The sequence below is a fragment of the Notolepis coatsorum genome (genome assembly GCF_963971535.1).
Source record: "Notolepis coatsorum genome assembly, chromosome: 2".
Taxonomy (NCBI): Eukaryota; Metazoa; Chordata; class Actinopteri; order Aulopiformes; family Paralepididae; genus Notolepis; species Notolepis coatsorum.
The window spans coordinates 70,048,831-70,076,152 of NC_140166.1; the positions used below are offsets into that span (position 1 = coordinate 70,048,831).

The 27,322-nt window shown below is 41.2% G+C and overlaps 1 protein-coding gene across 2 annotated transcripts; it reads left to right on the forward strand.

Moving 5' to 3' along the window:
* Positions 1-197: 197 nt before the first annotated feature.
* LOC311223248 (myosin heavy chain, fast skeletal muscle-like) lies at positions 198-20,582 on the forward strand (the record flags this gene model as incomplete). 2 transcript variants are annotated; one of them, XM_084308018.1, is made up of 39 exons in its annotated part: positions 198-404; positions 495-638; positions 731-887; positions 976-1,003; positions 1,101-1,209; positions 1,313-1,405; positions 1,493-1,556; positions 1,637-1,735; positions 1,859-1,962; positions 2,488-2,626; positions 5,777-5,895; positions 6,095-6,244; positions 6,351-6,521; positions 6,616-6,916; positions 7,125-7,195; positions 7,290-7,377; positions 7,493-7,610; positions 7,690-7,813; positions 12,240-12,376; positions 12,470-12,725; positions 12,833-13,075; positions 13,164-13,340; positions 14,289-14,434; positions 14,549-14,639; positions 15,430-15,819; positions 15,906-16,032; positions 16,112-16,230; positions 16,326-16,522; positions 16,615-16,798; positions 16,890-17,055; positions 17,171-17,295; positions 17,443-17,751; positions 18,841-19,044; positions 19,150-19,275; positions 19,621-19,791; positions 19,901-20,005; positions 20,127-20,222; positions 20,324-20,455; positions 20,562-20,582. In XM_084308018.1, the coding sequence occupies 39 exons, from the start codon at positions 198-200 to the stop codon at positions 20,580-20,582; spliced, it is 5,808 nt and encodes a 1,935-aa protein (XP_084164144.1). The 2 variants fall into 2 exon arrangements, with proteins under 2 accessions (XP_084164144.1, XP_084164145.1); XM_084308019.1 differs by having other exon boundaries at positions 498-638.
* Positions 20,583-27,322: the final 6,740 nt, after the last annotated feature.

The following is a 27,322-nucleotide window of genomic DNA, read 5'->3' on the forward strand; positions in this document are numbered from 1 at the left end:
TGCAAAGAATGGTGACATTAATAGGTATACTTCAATGTATTCATGAATGAGTGGTCTATGAGGTCTAAATATATATACACATAAGATAGGAGAAAACATGGTATCTTTTTGTCAGTCAAATATAAAAGCAGCATGTTTGTTAGTTTTAATCTTAATGTACTAATTATGTTTTTGTCTGTTGACAGGAAGCCGCCACCATGAGTACAGACGCGGAGATGGCCGTTTATGGCAAGGCCGCCATTTACCTCCGTAAGCCAGAGGCTGAGAGGCTTGGAGCTCAGACCGCACCCTTTGATGCTAAGGCTGCTGCTTACGTGGCTGATAAGGAGGAGCTGTACCTCAAATGTACCATCCTGAAGAGAGATGGTGCCAAAGTCACTGTCAAAGTGCTTGACACTCAGGAGGTAAAGTAGGCTGAAGTGTTTCATACAGAATTCAAAGCAATACAACTTGCAGATGACTCGGTAAACTGAAATTGTGTTTCTGTATTTCAGGAGAAAACCGTTAAGGAAGATGATGTTCACCCTATGAACCCTCCCAAGTATGACAAAATTGAGGACATGGCCATGATGACCCATCTCAATGAAGCCTCTGTGTTGTATAACCTCAAAGAGCGTTATGCCGCATGGATGATCTACGTAAGATATTCTCAAATATGAGTAAAAGGTGCAATATTGATTAATGAACCTTATGATAACTTACTGTAAATGGAATGTCTATTCCCCTTCAGACCTACTCTGGGCTGTTCTGTGCCACTGTGAACCCCTACAAGTGGCTCCCAGTGTACGATGCGGAAGTTGTAAATGCCTACAGAGGCAAGAAGCGTATGGAGGCCCCACCCCACATCTTCTCTGTCTCTGACAACGCCTTTCAGTTCATGCTTACTGGTATGTCCTGGTCATGAAAATCCTATGAATTATTATTTTTGGTTTGGTTAAACAGATAATAAATATGTATTTTCTTTACCTTTCACAGATAGGGAGAACCAGTCTGTTCTTATCACGTAGGTTTCTCATCTATTGTTCATCAAAAATATCAATATAATCAAAATGATTGAAATTAGTTTGCGAGTTTCTCTTAATTCAATTATCTATACACAGTGGAGAATCTGGTGCCGGAAAGACTGTGAACACCAAGCGTGTCATCCAGTACTTTGCCACAATCGCAGTGGGTCCTGGTGGAGAGAAGAAGAAAGAATCAAAGATTCAGGTAAAATACTGAGAGAATATACTGAAAATGGAAACCACAGACATTTGAACAAAGAGTGGACATTTACTGATATGATTGTTAAAATGTGAAAATGTAATTATAGGGGTCACTGGAGGATCAGATCATTGCAGCCAATCCCTTGCTGGAGAGTTATGGTAACGCAAAGACCGTCAGGAATGACAACTCCTCTCGCTTTGTAAGTTGAATATTTTCTTTTCTATCAAATATCACTTGGGCATTACTTGGTTACACAATAATAACACTGTTGTGGTCTTCTGAAAAGGGTAAATTCATCAGAATCCACTTCCTCCCAACTGGCAAACTGTCCAGTGCTGATATTGAAACATGTAAGTATAACATTCACATACAAAATTAAACAAGTGACATTATTGGTAGGCTAGATATTTATTATGACCAAACCTCATAGATCTGCTGGAGAAGTCCAGAGTGAGCTTCCAGCTTCCAGATGAGAGAGGCTACCACATCTTCTACCAGATGATGACCAACCACAAGCCTGAGCTGATTGGTGAGCTGAATAACTGATTAACCGATAACTGATATAACTAATCTTAATTGTCAACAACAATGGTCCATAATCATTTGACGGAAGCAGATCCAGTCTAACTTATTTGATGCGTTTCCACACCAGAAATGACTCTCATCACCAGCAACCCCTATGACTTCCCCATGTGCAGTCAGGGTCATATCACTGTGGCCAGCATTGATGACAAAGCGGAGTTGGATGCCACTGATGTGAGTGATGTGTAGTAATCTACCTACAGATGTTCCAACTTATTATATTATTTTGTATGTTTAAATGTTAATTTAAGAATAATTACATTAGGCTACATATGCACTTTCTCAAATTGCCATAAGATGGTAAATGACTTAGAATTAACCTGACCCGTCGGATGGTTTGTTACACAGAAGAACCATCTGGGAAGTATAGTTAGCATGAATTCTCAAGATGAAAAGCAAGTCAATACATTGCATTAAAGCAAAACAGCAATGATCGCTTATCCACTTATCCAAAACATTTTAATTTAAAAACCTAGTTGGCCTGAAGGAAGCACTATGGAGCTCAAATTTAGAAGGCCTTCAATTCAACACCAAAATTCTAATTACAGAGAAATGTAGCTGACATATCCAGCTTTCCTTGCTCTACAAGTGTGCCTTTAACCCACTAGTCCACAATAAAGCTCTTGGTCACTTGTCTGCATGTGGCTGACATTCTTATATATTTTTTTCTTTTACTTATTTCAACTTCTTTTCATACAGGATGCTATTGACGTTCTGGGCTTCACTGGTGAAGAGAAGAATTATATCTGGAAGCTGACTGGTGCTGTGCTTCACCATGGCAACATGAAGTTCAAGCAGAAGCAGCGTGAGGAGCAGGCTGAGCCTGATGGCACAGAGGGTGAGTATTAAAACATAGGTTCACTATTTTTCAAACCAGCCCTTATGTTGCTTTCCATCATTTATAATCATGCATCGCAAAATCTCACTGATAGATTTAGTGTTGAGAAACATATCCCTCCACTGCAGCTTCTCTGTGGACTTAATTCAGTCTCAGTCTAATAGGGAGGTGTAGTGGTTACGTCATTTTCGTTTTTTCCTGTTAATGTATTTCCCCATTGCCCATTTCTAAAACGGTTCATTTAAAACAAATAAAGCATGGACATTGGCATGGTGTACCTTTCTGTGCGTATTCATCCACAATCTATAGCTCAACATGAAAATATTCGCAATTAATCGTAAAGGTAGCAAAATAACAACGTTTATGTTTTCGTTCGCTGAGAAACTACACTGCTATTTGGCGCTGCTGACTGACGTCACCACAGCGTAGACGCCTGGCTTTAGTCGCAGACCTAGGATCAGATTTCCCTTACATTCCATAAGCTTAACAATTCGTACAATGGGAAAATAACTGACCCTGAATCTGTGGCTAGTATCTCTCTGGTGATCATAATCATTTATCAGATGAAGCCAACCACCATTTCTAAAAGCAACAACCACGTTATCATTATTTGTATTCACTGCATATTAAATCACTGTAAATACTAATGTAAATCATTGTTTCGTTGTACATATTGTGTATAGTCTATAAAGTTATTGTTTTTACGGCGGGCTCTACATGCCCCAATTTAAAATGGTTATCTCCTCTTTGTATACTTTTGTCCTCACAAACAAAGTATTCTGCCAGGGAACTTATAGACACGACAGTAGTAGGCCTAGTTAAAAGGTTTTTGAGCTTGTAACGTTCACGCTAGTTAGCTATCGTGGTATCAGACGGCTGTGACATGTAGCTAGCTAGCTTGCTAGCCGGCATGATGTGTGCAGTCGGTGCACAGGTCTGAGAAGAGGACCTGCACATTTTACTCTGTCCCGAAATGCCTCTACATGCCCTGATTTTAAATGGTTAACGACAGTAGACATTGCTAACGTCTAGTACGTTTAGCGAGGTAACGTTAACGTTAGCTAGCTAGCTAGCTTGGTATCAACTGGCCGTGACGTGGATTAGGCGACAGCACTGAACAGGCTGCCTAGTGAACAACAGGCTGCCTACTGGTAAATGTAGTTCTTTTTTTACGACAAATTAAAAACCTTATAACTACCTTTATTTCAACCAAAAATGCTTAAACAATAATGTTAGTGGTAGAAGGGAACTCATTTTGTGCAAAAATGCAAGCTTGTCAATTTCCATGCGGCACAATTGTTACAATTGAATAGCCGATAATCCATTTTCCCAATGATAAATCCCTATACGGGTGGAACAACCAGTGACGTCAGACTACACCTCCCTATTGGGCTTTACTTTTATAGTTTAGACCTTCAAAAACCATGATAAATCTACTTTTTGAACTCACAGTATATGTTTACAGTAAACGTTTGACTGAAACACAAACCATGCTTTCTATCAGGTTATATTGACTTTATATTGTAAATATGTTCCCTTGGCTACATCCACGCAAGAAGCAAACATTGTGCTCCTACATTTTTCTCCCCCAAGAGGAAAAACTATAGTTTAATCAAAAGAAGGAAAAATCTACAAATGTTTTATAATTAGCCGTAACTCCAATGGAATACATACATACTACAAGAGACAAGATACAAAATCACAGTCTGTTAAGTCGAGGGAAAGTGTTCAGCCTGGTCATGATGAATGGGTTGGGGTCAGATTGGGCAATTATTGGAGGATGCTGCTTACACCTAAAAAATTTACATTCACAATCCATTGTGGTAATTTTCTTTTAAAAATTCTAAAATAACATGATCGTTTGAGCAAGTATCATGCAGAATTTTTGCAAGAAAACATTTTCAGTGATACAATCCTGACTTTCACACAGGCACATTTGCCTTGGGCTCTGTTTTTGTTCAAGTATTATATTCCATCTTTGCTATGCTAGTGTGACTCTATGGCATCATGCTGTCTCTTTGCTATGCTGAACCCTAGGTATTATGCTATCCAGGCACGTGCACACATAGAGGCCAATGGGTGCTCGAGCACCTGCCCTTTTGAGCCTCATAAAAAAGTGCCCTTACATTTATTTTATTTTTTTTATTTCATTTCTTTTCACCGTTGCGCATATAGACTGTCCTTCCAACTGAAAAATGTCAGGATAGAATCAAAATATTAGGTAAAGAGAGAGAGATGCCCCGTATTCCATTGTAGTTTGCACGGCCTCCTCAGCGTGCCTCTCTGTGGACCTATATATTGTATGCATACTGTAGCGTGGGTGGTGATGATGATGATGATGATGATGATGATAGAAACCGCTGTGGCGCATACAGTTGAATGCTGGTATTATACTCACTGAGGGACACGAAGAAGTGAAGTCCGATGGGATTTGGGAATCTCAAATACAAATCGGGATTGGAATAAAAAATGTATTTATATTAAACAATAAAGAATATACAGCACTTCTTGGGGTTTGTAGGGTAAGCACTTATTCCCTCCCCCCTGAACATTTATGGAGATGTATGGGTCTTTTAAGTCAGTGATAAAGGTGTCTTTCAAGGATAAGTGAGCTCCTGCACTGATTATTATAGTTCAATATTCAATATTTGATCACCAAAACCCCCCAAAAAGCATAAAAAGGGGACCCCTACCCAAAAAGGACACCCAAGAAATAGGCTTGGTCGCGCGCTTGGTTAGAACACACACAGGTATACTGCCCTTTTCAGCCGTTGAGCACCTGCCCCTCTAAAGTCCTGTGCACGTCCCTGATGCTATCTATTTGCTATGCTAGTGTACCTCTATGGCAGTACGCTGTCTCTTTACTATGCTTGTGAAACTCTGGCATTATGCTGTCTCTTTGCTATGTTAGTGTAACTCTATGACATTATTTTGTCTCTTTGCTATGCTAGTGTGACTCTATGGCATTATGCTGTCTATTTGCTATGCTAGTGTGACTAGTCTATGGCATTATGCTGTCTCTTTGCTATGCTAGTCTAACTCTATGGCATTATGCTGTCTCTTTGCTATGCTAGTGTGACACTATGGCATGAATCGTGAATCCAATATTCCTGGATATTTCTCCTGAATGCGTTTTATACACATTTTCAGAGGCTGACAAAATCGCCTACCTTTTGGGCCTGAACTCTGCTGACATGCTGAAGGGTCTGTGCTACCCCAAAGTGAAGGTCGGAAACGAGTATGTCACCAAGGGACAGACTGTGCCTCAGGTGAGCAAGATACATTACATCCTTCCCCTTCTATGTATTTCACACACAGGTCACAGCAATTATGTTGCTTCACATTTTCCTGTATACACTATTTCCAAAGTAACATTTTGGAGAGTGTGTGCAAGTGGCAGACTGGCAGCATTGGAGTGCTAATGTATGTAGATACATGCATTTTAATTCAATAAAAAAAAAATTTCAGGTCTATAACTCTGTTATGGCCCTGGCCAAGTCCATCTATGAGAGGATGTTCTTGTGGATGGTCATCCGTATCAACCAGCAGCTGGACACCAAGATGCCAAGATCGTCTTACATTGGTGTGCTGGACATTGCTGGGTTTGAGATCTTTGATGTAAGTATGCAATTATAGCAATCTATAGACTGCCTAATTTCATGGAACGGTATTTCCTCAAGTAATGTAGGAGATTAGGCTAATATATATTTCCCCCAACTGACAGTACAACAGCATGGAGCAGCTTTGCATCAACTTCACCAATGAGAAACTGCAACAGTTCTTCAACCACACCATGTTTGTCCTGGAGCAAGAGGAGTACAAGAAGGAGGGTATTATCTGGGAGTTCATTGACTTCGGCATGGACTTGGCTGCCTGCATTGAGCTCATTGAGAAGGTACACCATAACGTTGTGACTTATTGAAATATTCCTTAGAATGCCACAAGGTGTGTCTAAATGATCTGTATATCTCTTTTCCACTTTTATAAAGCCCATGGGCATCTTCTCCATCCTTGAAGAGGAGTGCATGTTCCCCAAGGCTTCTGACACTAGCTTCAAGAACAAGCTGTTTGACCAACATCTTGGCAAGAACATAGCATTTGAGAAACCAAAACCAAAAAAGGGCAAGGCTGAGGCCCACTTCTCCATGGTCCACTACGCTGGAACTGTGGATTACAACGTCACTGGATGGCTGGAAAAGAACAAGGATCCACTGAACGATTCGGTGATGCAGCTTTACCAGAAGTCTTCCGTTAAACTGCTGCCTGTACTGTATCCTGCTGCAGTGGAAGGTACGTCATTATGAAAAATATACTTTTAAGTGTGATTATTAAGATTTGTACTTTGGTCTAAGAGACAATTATCTCAACTTCTAAGTATCCTCTGTGTCATACTAATGCTATCAATTAAATTACATTGTCCAACAAAAATGTCCAGCATAATTCCATTTAGATAATAATGTTGAATCTATAAACTGATGATGTATTATCAAATTATTAGAGACTGGTGGTGCAAAGAAGGGAGGCAAGAAGAAGGGTGGCTCCATGCAGACCGTGTCCTCCCAGTTCAGGGTAAGATCTAACAACAACACTTGTTGACTTTTTGGAATTAAATACAAATAATTGCTTTTCATGAATAATATTTGGTTTTGATATGTATCTACAGGAGAACTTGGGCAAGCTGATGACCAACTTGAGGGCCACCCATCCTCACTTTGTGCGTTGCCTGATTCCCAATGAGTCAAAGACTCCAGGTACACTAACAGTTAACATGATGTCTTATTATGATGTGCTTTAGTGATTTAGTGTAGTGGAGTGGTAATGAGTCATTACATTGTCGTAATAATCGTGAAAAAATCTTCTCTGTAGGTTTGATGCAGAACTTCCTGGTTATCCACCAGCTGAGGTGTAATGGTGTATTGGAGGGTATCAGAATCTGCAGAAAGGGATTCCCTAGCAGAATTATCTATGCTGACTTCAAGCAGAGGTATCCATTAACTCTCAACAAATGTTTAAACTTACAACTACCTAAGTGCTGAACATGACCATGAACTCTTTCACAAAAGGTACAAAATACTGAATGCCAGTGCCTGCCCTGAAGGTCAGTTCATGGACAACAAGAAGGCCTCTGAGAAGCTGCTTGGTTCAATTGATGTGGAACACGAAGATTACAAGTTTGGGCACACCAAGGTAAAGAAAATACTAAATGTTGATTGACTTAATTGAATATGATGGCCTGAGAGAAGTCTCAATACTGACTGTATGGAGGGTGTCCAGTATAACCTAATAACCAGATAATTACATATAATTTATTTTCTTAACATACCAAACAAGTCGTTGTATTTACCTGCTGAATCCATTTAGACTAAGACATTTCTGAGTCGGGTACTGCCCTAGTAAATGGACTGCAATTATACTGGAGAATTTACCGCCTTGATTCATTTGGGTTGGTGTGAACACTGGAATCGAACTTGGGTGCAAACAACCACATCCTGGTCCACCTGTTTGAGGTGGGTCTCAGTCTCAGTCTGCTTCCAAGGAAACCCTGGAGCGGTTTGTTTGATGCGTGAAAGCAATCTGAAAAATATACCTGAAAACTGAACATTTAATAAGCTGATTGGACAGTTTTCCATTTATTTCCAAATATACTGTACACTTTTTCATCATCTAAAATCACAATGCTATTATTTCCACCTCCAAATGACTGCTCTACCTCCTGAACCACTGTCGCCCCCACGACAATGTATGAGGTGCCGATTGGGAAACAAGTCTGTCAAATACAAGACACCACCTATCCAGTTATCCTGCGCGACCCAGTTGGTCCACGCGCGCCGCCTAGTTGGTGCGTCGATTGGGACAAAAGCCTGTCGAATACAAGACACTGCCTATCCAGTTGGACCGCGTGCGATACCCAGTTTTGGTCTGCCAGAGAGGACCAAATGGCCCGCGAGAGAAGCCCAGATGGGTCCGCGCAAGGCCAGATTAAGAATTCAGAGGCCTCTGGGCCAGACTCTTGTGGAGGCCCCCAAACACACACACGTGCACGCAGTGGCGATTTTATAAAACATTGGTGGGGAGGGCGGCTACGTGATGCAGTGGGCAAGGCGCTCACCACGAATACTGGAGACGCTGGGTTCGCCTGTTCGAGCCCAGCGCTCCACATTGCTTTCAGTTTAGCTGGTCGTCCGTACTAATACACATTGGCAGTATTAGGGGGTGGGAAACTGATGGGTAGGGATCGGGCGTTGTGGACAGCGACTCCTACAGGTCGGTTGGTGCGCCTGCGCAGTAGGATCAGGAAGCGATGGGGGCGACGCCCCTCCAAAGCGCAGACCCCTGACGCTGAAAGATCGCGCCGCGCAGGTGAAAAAGATGCGACTGCTGTTACCTTGAGTATCGGAGGGGACTCGTGCTATGTATGACTTAGTCCACATTGCAGCCGGCTTGTGGGAGGCAAGAAACAGCGTTCGAGACAGGGGAGTGTTGAATTGGATGGTTCCGAAATTGGGATGGGAGAAAAATTGAAAATGGGAGAAAAAGTGGATAAAAAAAAATCAAAAACATTGGTGGGGCAGCCACTAACCAAGACTACATACCAGGCAAACTACAGTAATCAAAATGACAGTAATCGTTGTTCACAAATTTCGCACCACATATCAGGCATAGGCTACAGGTAAGCCTGCATTGTTAGTCGTGAAAGCAAATTAATCTGTCCACGCTGAATTAAACCCTCTATTTTCCTCAGACTTTCCTTTTTTTGGATTTATCCATGGTTAGCTTACTGGGGGGTCGGAAACTCAAGATTAGTCACTTGCAGACGGCAGGGAGAGGCACGGGGTGTGATGTACTGTATATTTTAGTTGATGAAATATTTTTGTTGACTAAATATTTTAGTTGATGAAATATTTTTTCATTTCAGTGTCACAGTATGACATCGATCTTCAAAATAATAATAATAATAAAAAAAAAAAAATTTAAACAAAAAACAAAACAAAAATGTGGAGGCCCCTCGTCACTAGAGGCCCACGGACTGCGGCCCAAACGGCCCGGTCGTTAATCCGGCCCTGGGTCCGCGGGCCACCCAGCGGACCAAAACTGGGCCAAAACGTATTTAAAAGAATAAAGTGGTGTACTCCTGAATTTCCCCAAGGGGGCCAATAAAGGAATATCTTATCTTATCCTTCACTTCCACAATCAGATCAGTCAGCATTTGCGCATGTCATATGATTCTTTCCCACCTTCCCACACAGACAGAATGTCGGGAATGGCTAGAAGAATAGAAGTTGATAGAATTCTTAACAACGGACAAAAGGCACTAGAGAACACTTAAATTCACACCCTTTAATTAATGAAGCAAACTATAATAATTTATAATAATAATAATAATAATAATAATAATAATAATAATAATAATAATAATAATAATAATAATAATAATAATAATAATAATAATAATAATAATAATAATAATAATAATAATAATAATAATAATAATAATAATACTACTACTAATAATAATAATAATAATAATAATAATAATAATAATAATAATAATAATAATAATAATAATAATAATAATACACTGTTTGTATAGCACCTTTCATACAAGAATTGCAGCTCAAAGTGCTTCACAGCAGTACAAAAAGACAGGCATAAAATGAGCACAACATTGGCAGATCAAGAGCAATGCATAAAGTGCAGACATAAAGCATAAAATAGATAGCAGTAAAATAGACAAAGTCAAGGTAAGACATAGAACATTAAATCACATCGTTTTTCATATTAGGATCTAAGATCTAGGGTTAACTCGCCGAACGTTGAGCGCCAGGACCCCCGAAAACCAGAGTATAGTCGGGTTTTCATCGTTGTTTCTTTTATTCGATATTTCCATTCATAAAGACATGCCGGCAGCCTGTGTTATCACTGGGGATGGGTCTGGGATCTCAAAAGTCCAATACCGCCGCCTAACACCTTGCGGCCGCTATTGCACTCCATTTGAAACGATGTGGCTTGGTGTCTGTCATTTTGGAAATGACACCAGACCACCCTGAAACTACACTCATATTCACGACGGTATAAAACGGAAATGTATGGATGGAAAAATGATCTGTTTTTTGCATCTTGACCGGAAGAAACTCAATGACAATCGACTATATTATTAGATCCATAGCTATAATATATAATATAGCTTTAGGCCTGCAAACACAGCCACGTTATCCCCATGTTAAAAGGCGCTGGCCTTTCAACAGTAACAGTAAACAGCGCCATCTGGCGCTGAAAGTGTTAATATGCGTCTTTGTTTACGGTTTGATTATCACTGATACAAAGTAAAATAGTGCAGTGCAATAAAATAGTTAGTAAAATAGAATAAAATAATGCAATAGTGCATTGCAATAAAATAGTTATCATCGTATTTTTTCGGGAGGCCGGTAAGGAGTGCATTACAGTAGTCGAGTCGGCTTGAGATAAAGGCATGGATCTGGTTTTCAGCGTCCTTTTGATTTATAAATGGCCGTACTTTAGCTATGTTTCTAAGGTGGAAGAATTATGTTTTTGTCAACTTGTTGATTGTGATTTAAAGCTTAGGTCTGAGTCTACCATAACACCAAGACTTAACTCACTCAAATACAGTTAGCAGCTGGATAGACTACAGATGGAAATTAGCTTCTGCTAAATCTGGTGCAAACATATTTTCATGTAACAATGATTAATTGTCAAAAAAAAATTTTTAATAGATTCTGGGCTTTTCAGAAAACATTCGGGGCTTGAGCCCAAGTAGCCACCCCCTAGCCCCACCCTGAAGTGGCTGGGTGGCGTAGCGGAGATTGCGCTCGTCACCAATGCAAGAGACTCCGGTCTCGAATCCCGATGTCAGCATTGCCTGCGGCTTGAGCCAGTCATCATACTATCTCAATTGACAGAGTTAGAGGGTGGAAGTCGATGGGTGGGGATTTGGACGTTGTGGACAGCGACTCCTACAGGTCGGTTGGGTGACGCCAGTACAGCAGAGACAGGAAGTAGCGGGGGCAGCGTGAGCCTCCCACGCGTTACTCCTCGCCACTGAGAGTCCGCGCTGTTCAGGTGAAAAGATGCGACAGCTGCCTCCTCGTGTACCGGAGGGGACACGTGATGCAAGGCTTCTATCCTCACTACAGCCGACCAGTGGGAGGCATAGTCTAGCAACGTTCAAGACAGGGGAGGGGAGAATTGGTCATACGAAATTCGGATGGGAGAAAAATAGAAAAATAAGGAGAAAAAGTGGATAAAAAAAAGAAAAGAGGGTGAAGAAGGCTGGGAAAGATCAATTGGAAAACAAAGTAGCTCAGAACTGTGCATGATCTGTGCAAACCAAATTCAGTCATTAGCACTCAAAATGATGTCCAATGTTTGTTTTTTAATTGGCAATATGAATATGAAACAAAAGCAAAATAATACAAGCTGGCAAAAGAATAAAAATGTCATGTAGGTAGGGAAATTAATCACATGATAACTGTTTCAGTGATAATGTCATCTATGATAAATCCATGCCTGAGTTTTATTTAAAAAAATGCTGGCATTATCCCATCAAATAAAAACCAACAAAGTCATATAAGAATATGTCATTCATCTTATTCAGGTGTTCTTCAAAGCTGGTCTGCTGGGTGTCCTTGAGGAGATGAGAGATGAGAAGCTGGCTAGTCTGGTCAAAATGACTCAGTCTCTTTGCCGTGGTTTCCTCATGAGGAGGGAGTTTGTGAAGATGATGGCGAGAAGGCATGTTGAAAACAGCCACATTCTAAATACATTGTTATGTTAAAAATCATGCTAAAATGAATTTTGAATTGAACAGCAACTCTTTTTTCACAGGGAAGCTATTTATTCCATCCAATACAACATCCGCTCATTCATGAATGTCAAACACTGGCCATGGATGAAGGTTTACTACAAGATCAAGCCTCTTCTACAGACTGCTGAGACTGAGAAGGAGCTGGCTAACATGAAGGAGAACTATGAGAAGATGACGACAGACCTGGCCGCTGCTCTGGCTAAGAAGAAGGAGCTGGAGGTGAAGATGGTGTCTCTTCTCCAAGAGAAGAGTGATCTGTCGCTGCTAGCGGCATCTGTAAGTAGACTTCATCTGTCTAGAAACTGTTGATATATGTAAATTATAAACTGTCTCTCTGTTTTTGTCATATAGAGAATAATATTATCATTATTATTGTGCCCTAGGAATCAGATAATCTGTCAGATGCTGAGGAGAGATGTGAGGGACTTATCAAGAGTAAGATCCAGCTTGAGGCCAAACTCAAAGAGACAACTGAGAGACTGGAAGATGAGGAGGAAATGAATGGTGAGCTGACTGCCAAGAAGAGGAAACTGGAGGATGAATGCTCTGAGCTCAAAAAGGACATTGATGACCTGGAGCTCACCTTGGCCAAAGTGGAGAAGGAGAAACATGCCACTGAGAACAAGGTTCATAAATATTTTCTCTGGCTAAATTATCAAACGATAACAAGATGATCATTCATTTATGATAACATGATTTGTATTCCTTATTCAGGTGAAGAACCTGACTGAGGAGATGGCCGCTCAGGATGAGAGCGTTGCTAAGCTGACAAAGGAGAAGAAAGCCCTCCAAGAGGCACATCAGCAGACTCTTGATGACCTGCAGGCAGAGGAAGACAAAGTCAACACTCTGACCAAGGCCAAGACCAAGCTTGAGCAGCAAGTGGATGATGTGAGTTATGAGTTCTATAAAAATGTTGAAGAAAACAAACAGGCAATTTTAGATGAGCTGTGACCAATTTGTCATCAGAAAATTTTACATTTACAGTTTATTGCTGCCTGGGAATGCTTTAACCTGAACACGAGATCCATTATCTTTATGCAATTATGTAATTGGCGGACCAGTGTTGTAGACTAATGATACATGTAGCTGGATATATGTACAAAGTACCATGTCGAATGGACTCTGCAGTGTACAATTTATTGCTTTTCAACGTTAAACATTAGCGCCACCATCTGGGTTATTGGTGTGATATTTAGAGTGAGAAATTGCCACATCAAAATCTTTGTGGCAAATTGAATGTCTCTATTATATGATTTTTGTGAATATCACCATCATGTGACTGATTCACACAAACCTTTGGACATCTCTTTACTATCATGGAGCAAGCATGTGTGTCAAGTGTGGTGTCACTTCCTGTTTACAGTGTCTTTTTCCAAATTCTATTAGGAGTAGCCATCATACAGAAAGACCTAGAAACTTTCAGGAATACACATTTCAAGAAGCTGTGCTCTTGATGCCACACAGCAAGCGTTGTGAGAATCAGGTGAATAGTCAGGCTTGGAGGAGTGGTGGAAAGATTCTAAATGGCAGAAAATGCAATATGGCAGACATGGGTCATCCTACTGGTGAAGTTGTAGAAAAGGGATAGCTTGGATGAGCACAAAGTCTATAGTGTCAATCAGATTTACGGTGTTTATCTTTGAATGTTTGGCAACGATCTGATCAACTGGCATGAAATGTGATGTGTTGTGTTGACACACCAATATCTATCATTATGTCTTGGCAAACTATTTATTAACATTTTGGGATGGTTCAACCGATAGACAAATGTATACTAGCTGCTTGGTTGCATCTAAAAATCCTATTGTTGACCAATTTCTAAACTTAAATTCACAGCTTGAAGGTTCTTTGGAGCAAGAGAAGAAGCTCCGCATGGACCTTGAGAGAACCAAGAGGAAGCTTGAAGGTGACCTGAAACTGGCTCAAGAATCCATCATGGATCTGGAGAATGACAAGCAGCAGTCTGACGAGAAGATCAAGAAGTAATATAGATTGGGTTTCACTTATATACTGTACTGTATATTTTCTCATGCATGACATAATATACTGTGTGAAGATGAGGTGACTATACTGTTTTTTTCTCATGAATCTTATAGGAAGGACTTTGAAACTTCCCAGCTGCTTAGCAAGATTGAGGATGAGCAGTCCCTGGGTGCTCAGCTTCAGAAGAAGATCAAGGAGCTGCAGGTGAGTACCATTATATTTGACCTCTTTCGTACAACATATTCGCCAAACATTCGCCAAACATTAGATTCTGATTGGCTGAGAGTATGGCATTTATTCATTGAATCCACCAAAGTAGTGCCAATAAGTAGTTTTGGTTCTAAATCAATTCCGAAATGTACAGCACAACTGATTACTATTGATTTTGAAATGTAATTTACTTTACCCTTGCAATGACACTCAGTAGCGAGAGAGAGAGCCACAATCTGAGGCTATAGCCAAGATACAAGATGTATTATTGCCAGTGTTGGTACTAATCATTTTGTTATGATGTGGCAGCTATGTCCCAGCCCAAAACCACCAAGGAAAAATGTGTATAGTTGTTTGCTGGAACATTAACAGTAAATAATGATTCCATTGCATAGGAATCTAATGTTTGTGAATAATTGTGTTCCATGCATTAGTTAGATATTCAGGTATTGCCAGGAAAACAGAGATATCACTAGCTAAATGATTTTATTTTCAAAAGTTAAAAAGTCCATATTTTCCACGTTTTTGTGGACATTTTATTATTTGATCATAAGCGGTTGTATGAAAAATTTACTTGGGCCCAGGAGTTACAATTTAAATGCCCTTTGTGCAGAGTGTAATGTGTGACACCTCTGTGTTGTGACATTAAAGAGTGCTACAGCTCTTTGTGTCAAAATAAAGTATTCAATTCAAAGCTGGCTGCTCCTTCATTTTCCTTCAATGAACCTATTGTCAAACTTATGAATTGCAATCACTCATCATATGAATTTGAAATCATTTAAAGGCCCGTATTGAAGAGCTGGAGGAGGAGATTGAGGCTGAACGTGCTGCTCGTGCCAAGGTTGAGAAGCAGAGAGCTGACCTCTCCAGGGAACTGGAGGAGATCAGTGAGAGGCTTGAGGAGGCTGGTGGAGCCACTGCTTCTCAGATTGAGATGAACAAGAAGCGTGAGGCTGAGTTCCAGAAGCTGCGTCGTGACCTTGAGGAGTCCACCCTGCAGCATGAAGCCACCGCATCTGCTCTCCGCAAGAAGCAGGCTGACAGTGTTGCAGAGCTGGGAGAGCAGATCGACAACCTCCAGCGTGTCAAGCAGAAGCTGGAGAAGGAGAAGAGTGAATACAAGATGGAGATCGATGACCTCTCCAGCAACATGGAAGCTGTTGCTAAGGCCAAGGTATACTAATCTACACAGTACATATACATTCATGTGTAGAACACATGTCTGAAAAAATTACACAACCCATTCAATGTGATTAACAGGGAAATCTTGAGAAGATGAGTCGCACCCTTGAGGACCAACTTAGTGAACTGAAGGCCAAAAGCGACGAGAATGTGCGCCAGATAAATGATATCGGCGGTCAGAGAGCAAGACTTCTAACTGAGAATGGTGAGTTTTTTTTATTTTTATTCTAGCATTTTCTTTTTTTACTCTAACATATCTAAAATAAATCAAATTTCAAAATCAGGTGAGTTTGGTCGTCAGCTTGAGGAGAAAGAAGCCCTTGTCTCCCAGCTGACCAGAGGCAAGCAGGCCTTCACTCAGCAGATTGATGAGCTGAAGAGGCAGGTTGAGGAGGAGGTTAAGGTGAGCAGAATCTTCTCAAAAAGGTATGACAGATCTTTTTCTTTGAATTATTATTGTCTCTAATTAAATTGTACTTATTTCAATAACCTTTTTAGGCTAAGAATGCCCTTGCCCATGGTGTTCAATCAGCCCGCCATGACTGTGACCTTCTGAGGGAGCAGTTTGAGGAGGAGCAGGAGGCCAAGGCTGAGCTGCAGCGTGGCATGTCCAAGGCCAACAGTGAGGTGGCCCAGTGGAGGGCCAAGTATGAAACTGATGCTGTCCAGCGCACAGAGGAGCTTGAGGAGGCAAAGTAAGTCAATGTTGTTATTTTTTACTGTACATCTCAACAAACATAGTTAATTACATTTCATAACATTGTTACATTTAATAATTGTTCACCAGGAAAAAGCTGGCCCAGCGCCTTCAAGAGGCTGAGGAGCAGATTGAGGCTGTGAACTCCAAGTGTGCCTCTCTGGAGAAGACCAAACAGAGACTCCAGGGTGAGGTGGAGGACCTCATGATTGATGTGGAGAGGGCCAATGGTCTGGCTGCCAACCTTGACAAGAAGCAGAGGAACTTTGACAAGGTACATTGATATTCATGACTTTAACTAAGGACATGTATTGAGAATTTGTGCCTTCAAATACTAGGTTACATTTCTCTAAATTACTTTGCAGGTCCTGGCTGAGTGGAAGCAGAAGTTTGAGGAGGGCCAGGCAGAGCTGGAGGGAGCTCAGAAAGAGGCTCGTTCTCTCAGCACTGAGGTGTTCAAGATCAAGAACTCCTATGAGGAGGCCCTGGATCAGCTGGAGACACTGAAACGCGAGAACAAGAACCTGCAGCGTGAGTCCGTTAAGAAAAAGAACTGTTACTTAATACCATGATAGATGTAGATGAACACACTAGCTAGGAAAGCTGCAATGTAGTGTTTCTAATCCCTGTTTTGTGGTATCTACAGAGGAGATATCAGACCTGACTGAACAGATTGGTGAGACTGGAAAGAACATCCATGAGCTGGAGAAGGCCAAGAAGACAGTAGAAACTGAGAAATCAGAGATGCAGACAGCCCTTGAGGAAGCTGAGGTACATATTATCTTAGCTATCTCTATATTATAATGTTATTTTGTTTGTAAATTTTGTTTTTACAGTTAATCAAATAATGTATATATATATATATTTCCATTACATTCGAAAGTGAACCAGGACTATATATTGGATGTATATTTTTAGGGAACTCTGGAACATGAAGAGTCCAAGATTCTGCGTGTCCAGCTGGAGCTCAACCAGATTAAGGGTGAGGTTGACAGGAAGCTGGCAGAGAAGGATGAGGAGATGGAGCAGATCAAGAGGAACAGCCAGAGGGTGATTGACTCCATGCAGGGCACTCTGGACTCTGAGGTCAGGAGCAGGAATGATGCCCTGAGAATCAAGAAGAAGATGGAGGGAGACCTGAATGAGATGGAGATCCAGCTGAGTCATGCCAACCGCCAGGCTGCTGAGGCCCAGAAGTCACTGAGGAATGTTCAGGGACAGCTCAAGGTACTGGATGAGGAACCTTTGTATTACGCTGTCACAGTATAGTCCTCTATATGCTAATTAATCAGTGATCCAAAATATGAAAGGTTTATATGTATGTCATTATATTCTTAACTCATTGACTGTCACACTGTTTTTCCATCTTTACTCCCTGGCGCTTTGTTATTGACCATTTTTACAATGTTTGCGGACCCATCGTATATTCTATATTATAGCTATGGAGACAATAGTATGGATCATTTGACAGACACTATTTATACTCCAACAGGGACAAAACTGTTTATTTCTACATACCTTCGTTTGTGCGCTATACCACGCAAAAAATCACCCCGTTTCACAATAATCCAGGCTGGTTTTCTAGATTGTGAGATATAGTGTTTTGTGCAGCGTATGTGCAAATCTCGCGGCTGCTCGCCTGAAACCTATATTATTGCCACGTCAAAGGTAAACACGACCATGTTTCTTCACAAAGCCGTGGGGGGAGGGGGGGGGGGGGTTCCGACGCTGCGATCATTACAAAAGCATGTTTTATCATGGGTTCTGTAAAATAGACGTTACCTTTGTCAGTCTCCACTCTTACTCCAAGTGTCTTGAATCACGACAGGATCGATACATATAACGTTAGGTGGTCCTCATCCGTTGTCTTCTTCTAGTCTGCTCGGGCCAGACTATACCACGGAGCCGAATAGGTTTTCTCTATAGTTTGACTATAGTATTTTTATGATTTACCAGAAGTGCTGAGTCCAACATAGTCTGGTGGAAATGCACCTTATCACCCATAATCATCATCCATATAATCTGTTTTGTCTTAGAAAAAAAAGAAAAGGAACTAAAAACGAGATATCTCATTTTTGGCGCTCAACCGCTGGCTCTCAGAAACAAGATATCTCGTGATTGGCGCTCAATGAGTTAATTGCTGTTTACATTTATTTTTGTATTACTGTTGATGTCCCCCACTTGCATGAGATATTGTAAATTAAGCTCCAATTCCACGGCTGCCTGAAGCTGAAAAGCATGTATGGCATACCCTTAATTGTAGCCACATTCTGACCTTTTGTGATAATTTCAGTCACCTATGTCTTTTAACATTAGGATGCCCAACTGCACCTTGATGATGCTCTCAGAGCACAGGAAGACCTGAAGGAACAGGCTGCCATGGTTGACCGTAGAAATGGACTCATGGTGGCTGAGATCGAGGAGCTGAGAGCTGGTCTGGAGCAGACAGAAAGAGGCCGCAAAGTGGCTGAGCAGGAACTGGTGGACGCCAGTGAGCGTGTTGGACTGCTGCACTCTCAGGTAAACAAACAACATTATCTGATCATTTGTTTTTAGGCATGTGTTTCTTTGGGTTATGTGTGAGCCATCCTTGAAACTCTTATCTGTATAATGTTTTTCTTTTAGAACACCAGCCTTCTGAACACCAAGAAGAAGATTGAGACTGACCTGGTCCAAGTCCAGGGTGAAGTAGATGACAGTGTTCAGGAAGCCAGGAATGCAGAGGAGAAGGCCAAGAAGGCCATCACTGATGTGGGTTTACATTTCATATGAGTTTCTTTATGGCCAAGAAGGCCATCACTGATTTGATTTGAAATCTTTATTTCGAACATCTAAATAAATACAAACAATATAAAATCAAAACAAATAATTGATCTCAAGAAATTAAATAAAAAAATAAACAAAAGCAAAACATAACTCAATTTACATGTTCGAAAACATGAAACATGAAACTGATGTGGGTTTACATTTCATATGATAGTTTCTTTATGGCCAAGAAGGTAATCACTGATGATTTGGTTTCTTCATGTCATTTCAGTCAACAATGTAACATTTTCTCATGACATTTCTAGTGAATACAAATTATTTATCTTATAGGCTGCCATGATGGCTGAGGAGCTGAAGAAGGAGCAGGACACCAGCTCTCACCTGGAGAGGATGAAGAAGAACCTGGAAGTCACAGTCAAGGACCTGCAGCACCGCCTGGATGAGGCTGAGAATCTGGCCATGAAGGGGGGCAAGAAGCAGCTCCAGAAACTGGAGTCCAGGGTAAGATAAAATAATAGCCACATATCAAGATATATATTGTTGAACTAATGTAGTCATCTGTACAATTACAGAGAAACGTGGATTCTTAATATTTTATCCAATTCTGAAGGTGCGTGAGCTGGAAGGAGAGGTTGAGGCTGAGCAGAGACGTGGAGTAGATGCTGTTAAAGGTGTCCGCAAATACGAGAGGAGAGTGAAGGAACTCACCTACCAGGTATGTCATGTTCACATTCATGACAACTTGATCATCATTAGTGTTTCTTTTGACTGAAGGAAAATATTGAACGATTGCTAACTCATTTAGCTGCTTCATTTTAATTCCTTGCTTCCATTAGACTGAGGAGGACAAGAAGAATGTTGCCAGGCTGCAGGATCTGGTCGACAAGCTGCAGCTCAAGGTTAAGACCTACAAGAGGACGGCTGAGGAAGCGGTACGTTGTTTTAAGTCAAAATGCTCTACTTGTCTTTCTTCATGCTTTTCATTCTACTCTTAGTATTCCTAACGTAATACTGATCTATGAAACTTCCACAGGAGGAGCAGGCCAATGGTCACCTGTCCAAGTGCAGGAAGGTTCAGAATGAGCTGGAGGAGGCTGAGGAGCGTGCTGACATTGCTGAGACCCAGGTCAACAAGCTGAGAGCTAAGACCCGTGACTCTGGCAAGGTAAATGTGAATATGTTATCTGTGAACATTCATACAGTGGATTTTAAGTATGATAAGACTCAAAACCTTCCATTGGATATTGTCTCAATATCTTTATCTTTTACAGGGAAAAGAAGCTGCTGAATAAGCCTTCAATCTGGACGATTGAAAACATGTTATATATTGTACAGTAATATGACAACATTATCTACTGTATTTCAATAAATGTCACTTCAAAATCATTTTGTTTATCCTTTGTTTCATTACCATGTCCAACCAGTGTTAATTTCGTCAGCTATTTAACATTTTTGTTTTAGTCTTAGTCATGTGTCAAATGCTCTTTTTCGTTTTCATCATATTTAGTCACCTTCATTTATTTTTCGTTTAGTGCGTTTTAGTCTGAGCATTTTAGTCTTCGTTTAGTCTTGATTTGTCTTTTTTGTTTAGTCTCGCCACTCAGTTACAGCCTCATAAATTGGAGTGAGCAAAAAAAGCTAACGTTAGTACTAGCTGGTTAGACTTATGTAAGCTTTTTAATGTGTTATATTGTGGTGGATCAACATAATCTACAGTAGCGATCCGTCATGCAGTACTGTAGGGAAGAAAGAGGAGAGAACAGGAGTGATACATATAACGTTAGGTGGCCCTCATCCATTGTCTTCTTCTTCTAGTCTGCTCGGGCCAGACTATACCACAGAGCCGAATAGGTTTCCTCTATAGTTTGACTATAGTATTTTTATGATTTACCAGAAGTGCTGAGTCCAACATAGTCTGGTGGAAACGCACCTTATCACCCATAATCATCATCCATATAATCCATTTTGTCTTCTTCATAATATCTAGCTAGTTCGATCTAGGCGATCGCCATTGTCGAACGTTAGATTGCTGTAGTTTGCTCAGTGCTGCCACCTGCCATGCCACTGCTGGGAGTGCCCTAGTGATCCCTAGTGATTTGGTTGTGCTCAGCCTGCAGTTCATAAGGTAGGCAATACGGCCACCTGTCTGGATTCAATCGTCATTGCAGGTCCCAGCCACACTCACAAAGGCCGATGCGAGTGTTTAGAATAAGAAAATAGAACAAAAGGGAAAAAAGGAACTAAAAACAAGATATCTCATTTTTGGCGCTCAACCGCTGGCTCTCAGAAACAAGATATCTCATGATTGGCGCTCAATGAGTTAATTGCTGTTTACATTTATTTTTGTATTACTGTTGATGTCCCCCACTTGCATGAGATATTGTAAATTAAGCTCCAATTCCACGGCTGCCTGAAGCTGAAAAGCATGTATGGCATACCCTTATTTGTAGCCACATTCTGACCTTTTGTGATCATTTCAGTCACCTATGTCTTTTAACATTAGGATGCCCAACTGCACCTAGATGTACATAAAATCCATGAAAATGTTCAGTTTGGCTTTAAACCGTGCCATAGCACCGAAACAGCCCTCCTGAGAGTTCTTAATGATCTCATTTTAGCTGCCGATTCTAGAAATCCCGCCATTCTCGTGCTTTTAGACCTCACAGCCGCCTTAGACACTATAGACCACACTGACCTACTGCCGCGGCTGGAAAAATATGTTGGCATCACAGGCGTCGCCCTAAGCTGGTTCAAGTCCTACCTGACTGGCCGGAGCTTCTCAGTCCAGCTTGGAGAATTCTTCTCTTCAGCGGCCCCTCTTACCTGTGGTGCCCCAGGGGTCGATACTGGGCCCCATCCTTTTTTTATTATATATGTTGCCCTTAGGCTCAATCATTGCGAAGCACAACATGTCCTTCCACTGCTTTGCTGACGATGTGCAGATCTATTTACAAGCAAAAGGCACGTTACATTACAGCCACTGTTAGATTGCCTGGCTGACATAAAAATATGGATGAGTGCATATTTTCTCAACTTAAATGAGCGCAAAACAGATAATTTTATTTAGTAATGATTCGGTTGACCCTACTGCCAATGCCCTAGGTCCTATGGGCTCAAATATCCGCTCCTCTGTCAGAAACCTTGGAGTAATCTCAGACATTTTTTATTTGACAAACAGGTTAGCTCGGTGGTTAAAACCAGCTTTTTCCACCTCAGACTCCTGGCCAAGACCAAACCATACCTCTCTCAGAAGTATCTGGAGAGGGTGATCCATGCCTTTATTTCGACCCGGCTGGATTACTGCAATGCGTTGTATGTTGGCATTGACCAGTTGCTGCTCTGTCGCCTGCAACTGGTACAAAATGCGGCTGCCCATCTTCTTTCTGGTACCAGGAAACGTGACAACAATATCACCGGTTCTGGCTTCACTCCACTGGCTCCTCGTCCGTTTCCGTATAGATTTAAAACTTTTACTATGACTGTTTTTAAAGCACTACACGGGCTGGCTCCACTGTACTTAGCTGAGCTCCTGCATCACCACACCCCATCCAGAGCCCTAAGGTCTGCTGACCAGCTACTGCTGGATGTGCCTAGGACCATCATACAGAAATACAGAATACTTTTATATTGATTGATTGATTGAAAAGTTTATTAACAGATTGCAGAATGGGTACAGTACAGTACAGCTCAATACATACAATTGTTAAGAGGATGCAGACCTGAGAAAGACTTTTGTCTTGTTTCCATCAGGGTCCCCCATTTTCAATTCATCATATGACACACACGACATACAGATAGACAGTACTGCTACATCTATACATTTATGACATACCAGATTTTCAAATACAGTACTGTTTGTGATACTAAAAAAATCCAGAAAAAGACTGTATATACATTTGACATAGAAACTGTGCATTGGAGGAGGTTGGGTAGGTGGGGTGGGGCTGTACATTGGAGGTGGGGGGGGGGGGGGGGTTGGGTAGGGGGGGGGGGCACTGTACATTGGAATACTGACATACATTTGACATAGAAACTGTACATTGGAGGAGGTTGGGTAGGTGGGGTGGGGTTGGGTGGGGCTGTACATTGGAGGTGGGGGGGGGGGGGGGGGGTGGTTGGGTACATTGGAATACTGACAAAGCCATGCTTGGTCTTCATTGTACAACTGGGTTAGGACATTTGTAGGGGCCAGTTTTGAATTGCAGTCTCCCGTAGGTGTTCTTTGAGAGTGTTTTTGAAGTTGGGTAGTGATTCACATTCCTTTACAGCTTTGGGTAGGGCGTTCCACATTGATGTGGCATAATTGCGAAACGTGTTTAGTCCCTTGTTTGAGCCGAATCTGGGTTTTACATGATTTGTGGAGCTCCCTCTGGTGTTGTGATCGTGGTATTCACTGACCTTTGGGAAGTATTTTGACATGTACATGGGTACCTTGGTCGTGTAGTGTATCTTGTAGACCAGGCCCATTGCAAGTTGCTGTACTCTGTCGTCTACTCTAAGCCATCCTAGGTTGGCAAAGTGTGCAGGGGTGAGGTGGGTTCTAGGAGTCAGGTCAAGCAGTTGTCTGACTAGTTTGTTTTGAGATGTTTGTAATTTGGTTTTTAGTGCCTTTGAGGTGCTTTGGTACCATGAGGTGCAAGCATAGTCGTAGTAGCCTTGAATGAGTGCTCCTGCCAGAGTCTTCAGGGTATTCTTGTTTACCAGAGAGGAGATCCGGTACAAGAATCGAGTTCGTTGATTGACTTTTTTTATTACATTGGATGCCATTTTGTCACAGGAAAGATTAGCCTCTAGGATGGAACCCAGGTAGGTAATTTCATCTTTCCTTGTGACAATATTGTCACCCACTGTAACTGAGAAGCCGTCGGTCTTGCTGAGTTTGTTATTTGAACCGAAGAGAATGGACTCTGTTTTGCCCATGTGTAATGATGTCGGCGAGCCATATGCAGATTTTGCCTAGTTCCGAGCTGAGGGTTTTTTCAACCTGTAACTTGTTCTTGTCAGAGACCAGCAGGGCTGAGTCGTCCGCAAACAGGAACAAGTTGCAGTCACAAGCTGACGACATGTCATTTGCATAAATTAGGAACAGTAGTGGTCCTAGTATGCTTCCTTGTGGAACACCACAGTTCACTGTGAGGGGGGGGGGGGATAGGGTACCGTTTACCTCCACCATCTGTTCTCTCCCCTCCAGGTAGGATTGTATCCAGCTCACTGATAAACTATCACCAATTGCTTTTAGCTTGTCAATCAGAATGGTGTGATTGACAGTGTCGAAGGCCTTTTGTAGGTCTAGCATGACCATGCCGCAGTATTTGCCCGCGTCCACCTCTTGCTTGATGTGGTCGTTCAAATAGAGAAGGCATGTGTCAGTGGAGTGGGATGTTCTGAAGCCAGATTGGAATTCGTAGATTAGATTTTTATCCGCAAGGTACTTTTCGACCTGTTCGTATACTATTTTTTCCATGACTTTCGAGATGGATGTAAGGATAGAAACAGGGCGGTAGTTGCCTGGGTCTAATTTGCTGCCCTTTTTGTGCAGGGGTGTTACTCTCGCTATTTTGAAGTCCTTGGGGACGTGTCCCTGTTTTATGGAGAGGTTTATTATGTGTGTGATGACTGGGGTGATGGCGGCTGCTGAGTCTCTGAGGAATTTGGAGGGGATGTTGTCATGGCCAGTGGCCTTGTTCGGTTGGAGGGCGCTCAGTTTATTGAGTACCTCAACTGTAGTTACCATTTCCAGTTTGAAATCGTCTTTGTGGACGCCTAGGTTCTTGTAGTATGCTACTATGTGTTCTACCCCATACTGCCGTGAGTGGGAGGGTAGTTTGTTTACCAGTGTTGTGGCTATGTTTGTGAAGAAAGTGTTTAAGTAATTGGCTGCATCCAGTTTGTCTGTGATGAGCGTGTTGTCCGTCTTTATGTTTATGTTTGAGAACCTGGTTTTATGTTTTTTACTGCAGCCTAGTTGATTATTGAGTAATTTCCAAAGTTCACATGGTTTATTTTTGTGAATGGTTTTTGTGAACCATTATTTTTATGGAATGCTTCTTTCTGTTTTGCTCCTGAGAGTGTGCTAGATAAAAATAGATAAGTATAAAATAGAAAGTCAAGTACGTAAACAAGTGTAAACAAAAGTGTTCAATATATACAATATACAATGCAGTGTAGAGAAAAAGTAACTGAGATACAATACAATATACAGTACAATGCAGAACTGGGATGAGGTACAACTTAGGGTAAGGTGCAATAAGGTATGAGTTGTAGTGCAAATCTCAAATCTCTAAATATAAAGTGGGTGCTACAGTGAGTTGTTTATTTAAAGTGAGTGTGTACGTGTGTGCTGTGAGTGTATTTGATGGTTTGTTACATAGTGTTATTGTCGTTGAGCATCCTGATGGCCTGGGGATAGAAGCTTATAGAGGTATGGCAGACTAATTGAGTGGGAAAAAGTATACAGACGCAGTTTTTTGTTATGCTTTTTTGTATTAGGTTACATTCTTATATAATGATTCAATTATATGTATTAAATGTATGCCTACATTTTAGTGGAGCTTTGGCAAGGAAATGTGGAACAATAAAAACTTTTAAGGCAGCCTTTTATTTACTATCCTTATTCAAGTTCATGTTTTGTTTTATTTGTCACATATAAAGTACATGTACATTACAGTGAAATGCTTGGTTCTGTATGAGCCCCCTGAGAATATGCTTCATACAGTAAAATGTGTATAAAGAATCAAGTCCAAACACACTATGCAAAATATACAATATCCCTGGGACCGCTGCCAGAGACTACTACTAGGAACTACAATCACTTAGTGTGTCTGACTTCCACCTAAATGGACAATGTATAACGTATGGCGTATATCACAGCATACCTTATGCGTACTGCACCTGTGTGTATACTGTATACTTACTCAATCATAGCATATATGTATCATATATTTAGATTATACAGTATATATATTAGATTATATATATATTTTAACTATATTTATTGTAAGGCAAATATAACTGAGAGGGCATACATACCCTCATCTGCACCTTGACTTATTTACACTGCCTACTTGCCCATATGCGCAATTGTTATATTGTTTACACTGCCTATTTTTATTACATTTTTATTTTCACTTCTCCACTGTACTATAATTGTATGACCTGTATCACATCTTCCACTATCACATATACCTGTATCTCCCCTCCCCCAAATTTCCCTCGGGATGATAGTATTTCTATTCTATTCTATTCCCATGCTGCGATGATGCCTGAATTTCCCCAAGGGGATCAATAAAGGAATATCTTATCTTCAATTATCTTAATACACAAACTAAAGTACGAAATTCAAACAATGAGGTACAAAATGCTAACTTTTTTTAAATGCAAAGATTTGGTACATAAAGACGGACAACACGCTCATCACAGACAAGCTGGATGTGGCCAATTACTTAAACATTTTCTTCACAAACATAGCCACAACACTGATAAATAAACTACCCTCCCACTCAGGGCATTTTGGGGTAGAACACATCATAGCTTACTACAAAAACCTAGGGGTCCGCAAAGACGAATTCAAACTAGAAATGGTAACAACAGCTGAGGTACTCAAAAAACTGAGCGCCCTCCAACCGAACAAGGCCACTGGCCATGACAACATCCCCTCCAAATTCCTCAGAGACTCAGCAGCCGCCATCACCCCAGTCATCACACACATAATAAACCTCTCCATAAAACAGGGACACGTACCCAAAGACTTCAAAATTGTGAGAGTAACCCCCCTGCACAAAAAGGGCAGCAAATTAGACCCAGGTAACTACCGCCCTGTTTCTATTCTTACCTCCATCTCGAAAGTCATGACATTTTTTTTATACGAACAGGTCGAAAAGTACTGTGGTAGATTCTGGGAACAACATAGATCTCAAATGGTAAATAATGTGTTATATTTAGAGAAAACAGCTGCTAAAGTCAAGTCAGCCAAAGATATGGCTGGTGATTAGATTACTCTGCCCTTTTGGTGAATTTGCATACAAAGTGTGGG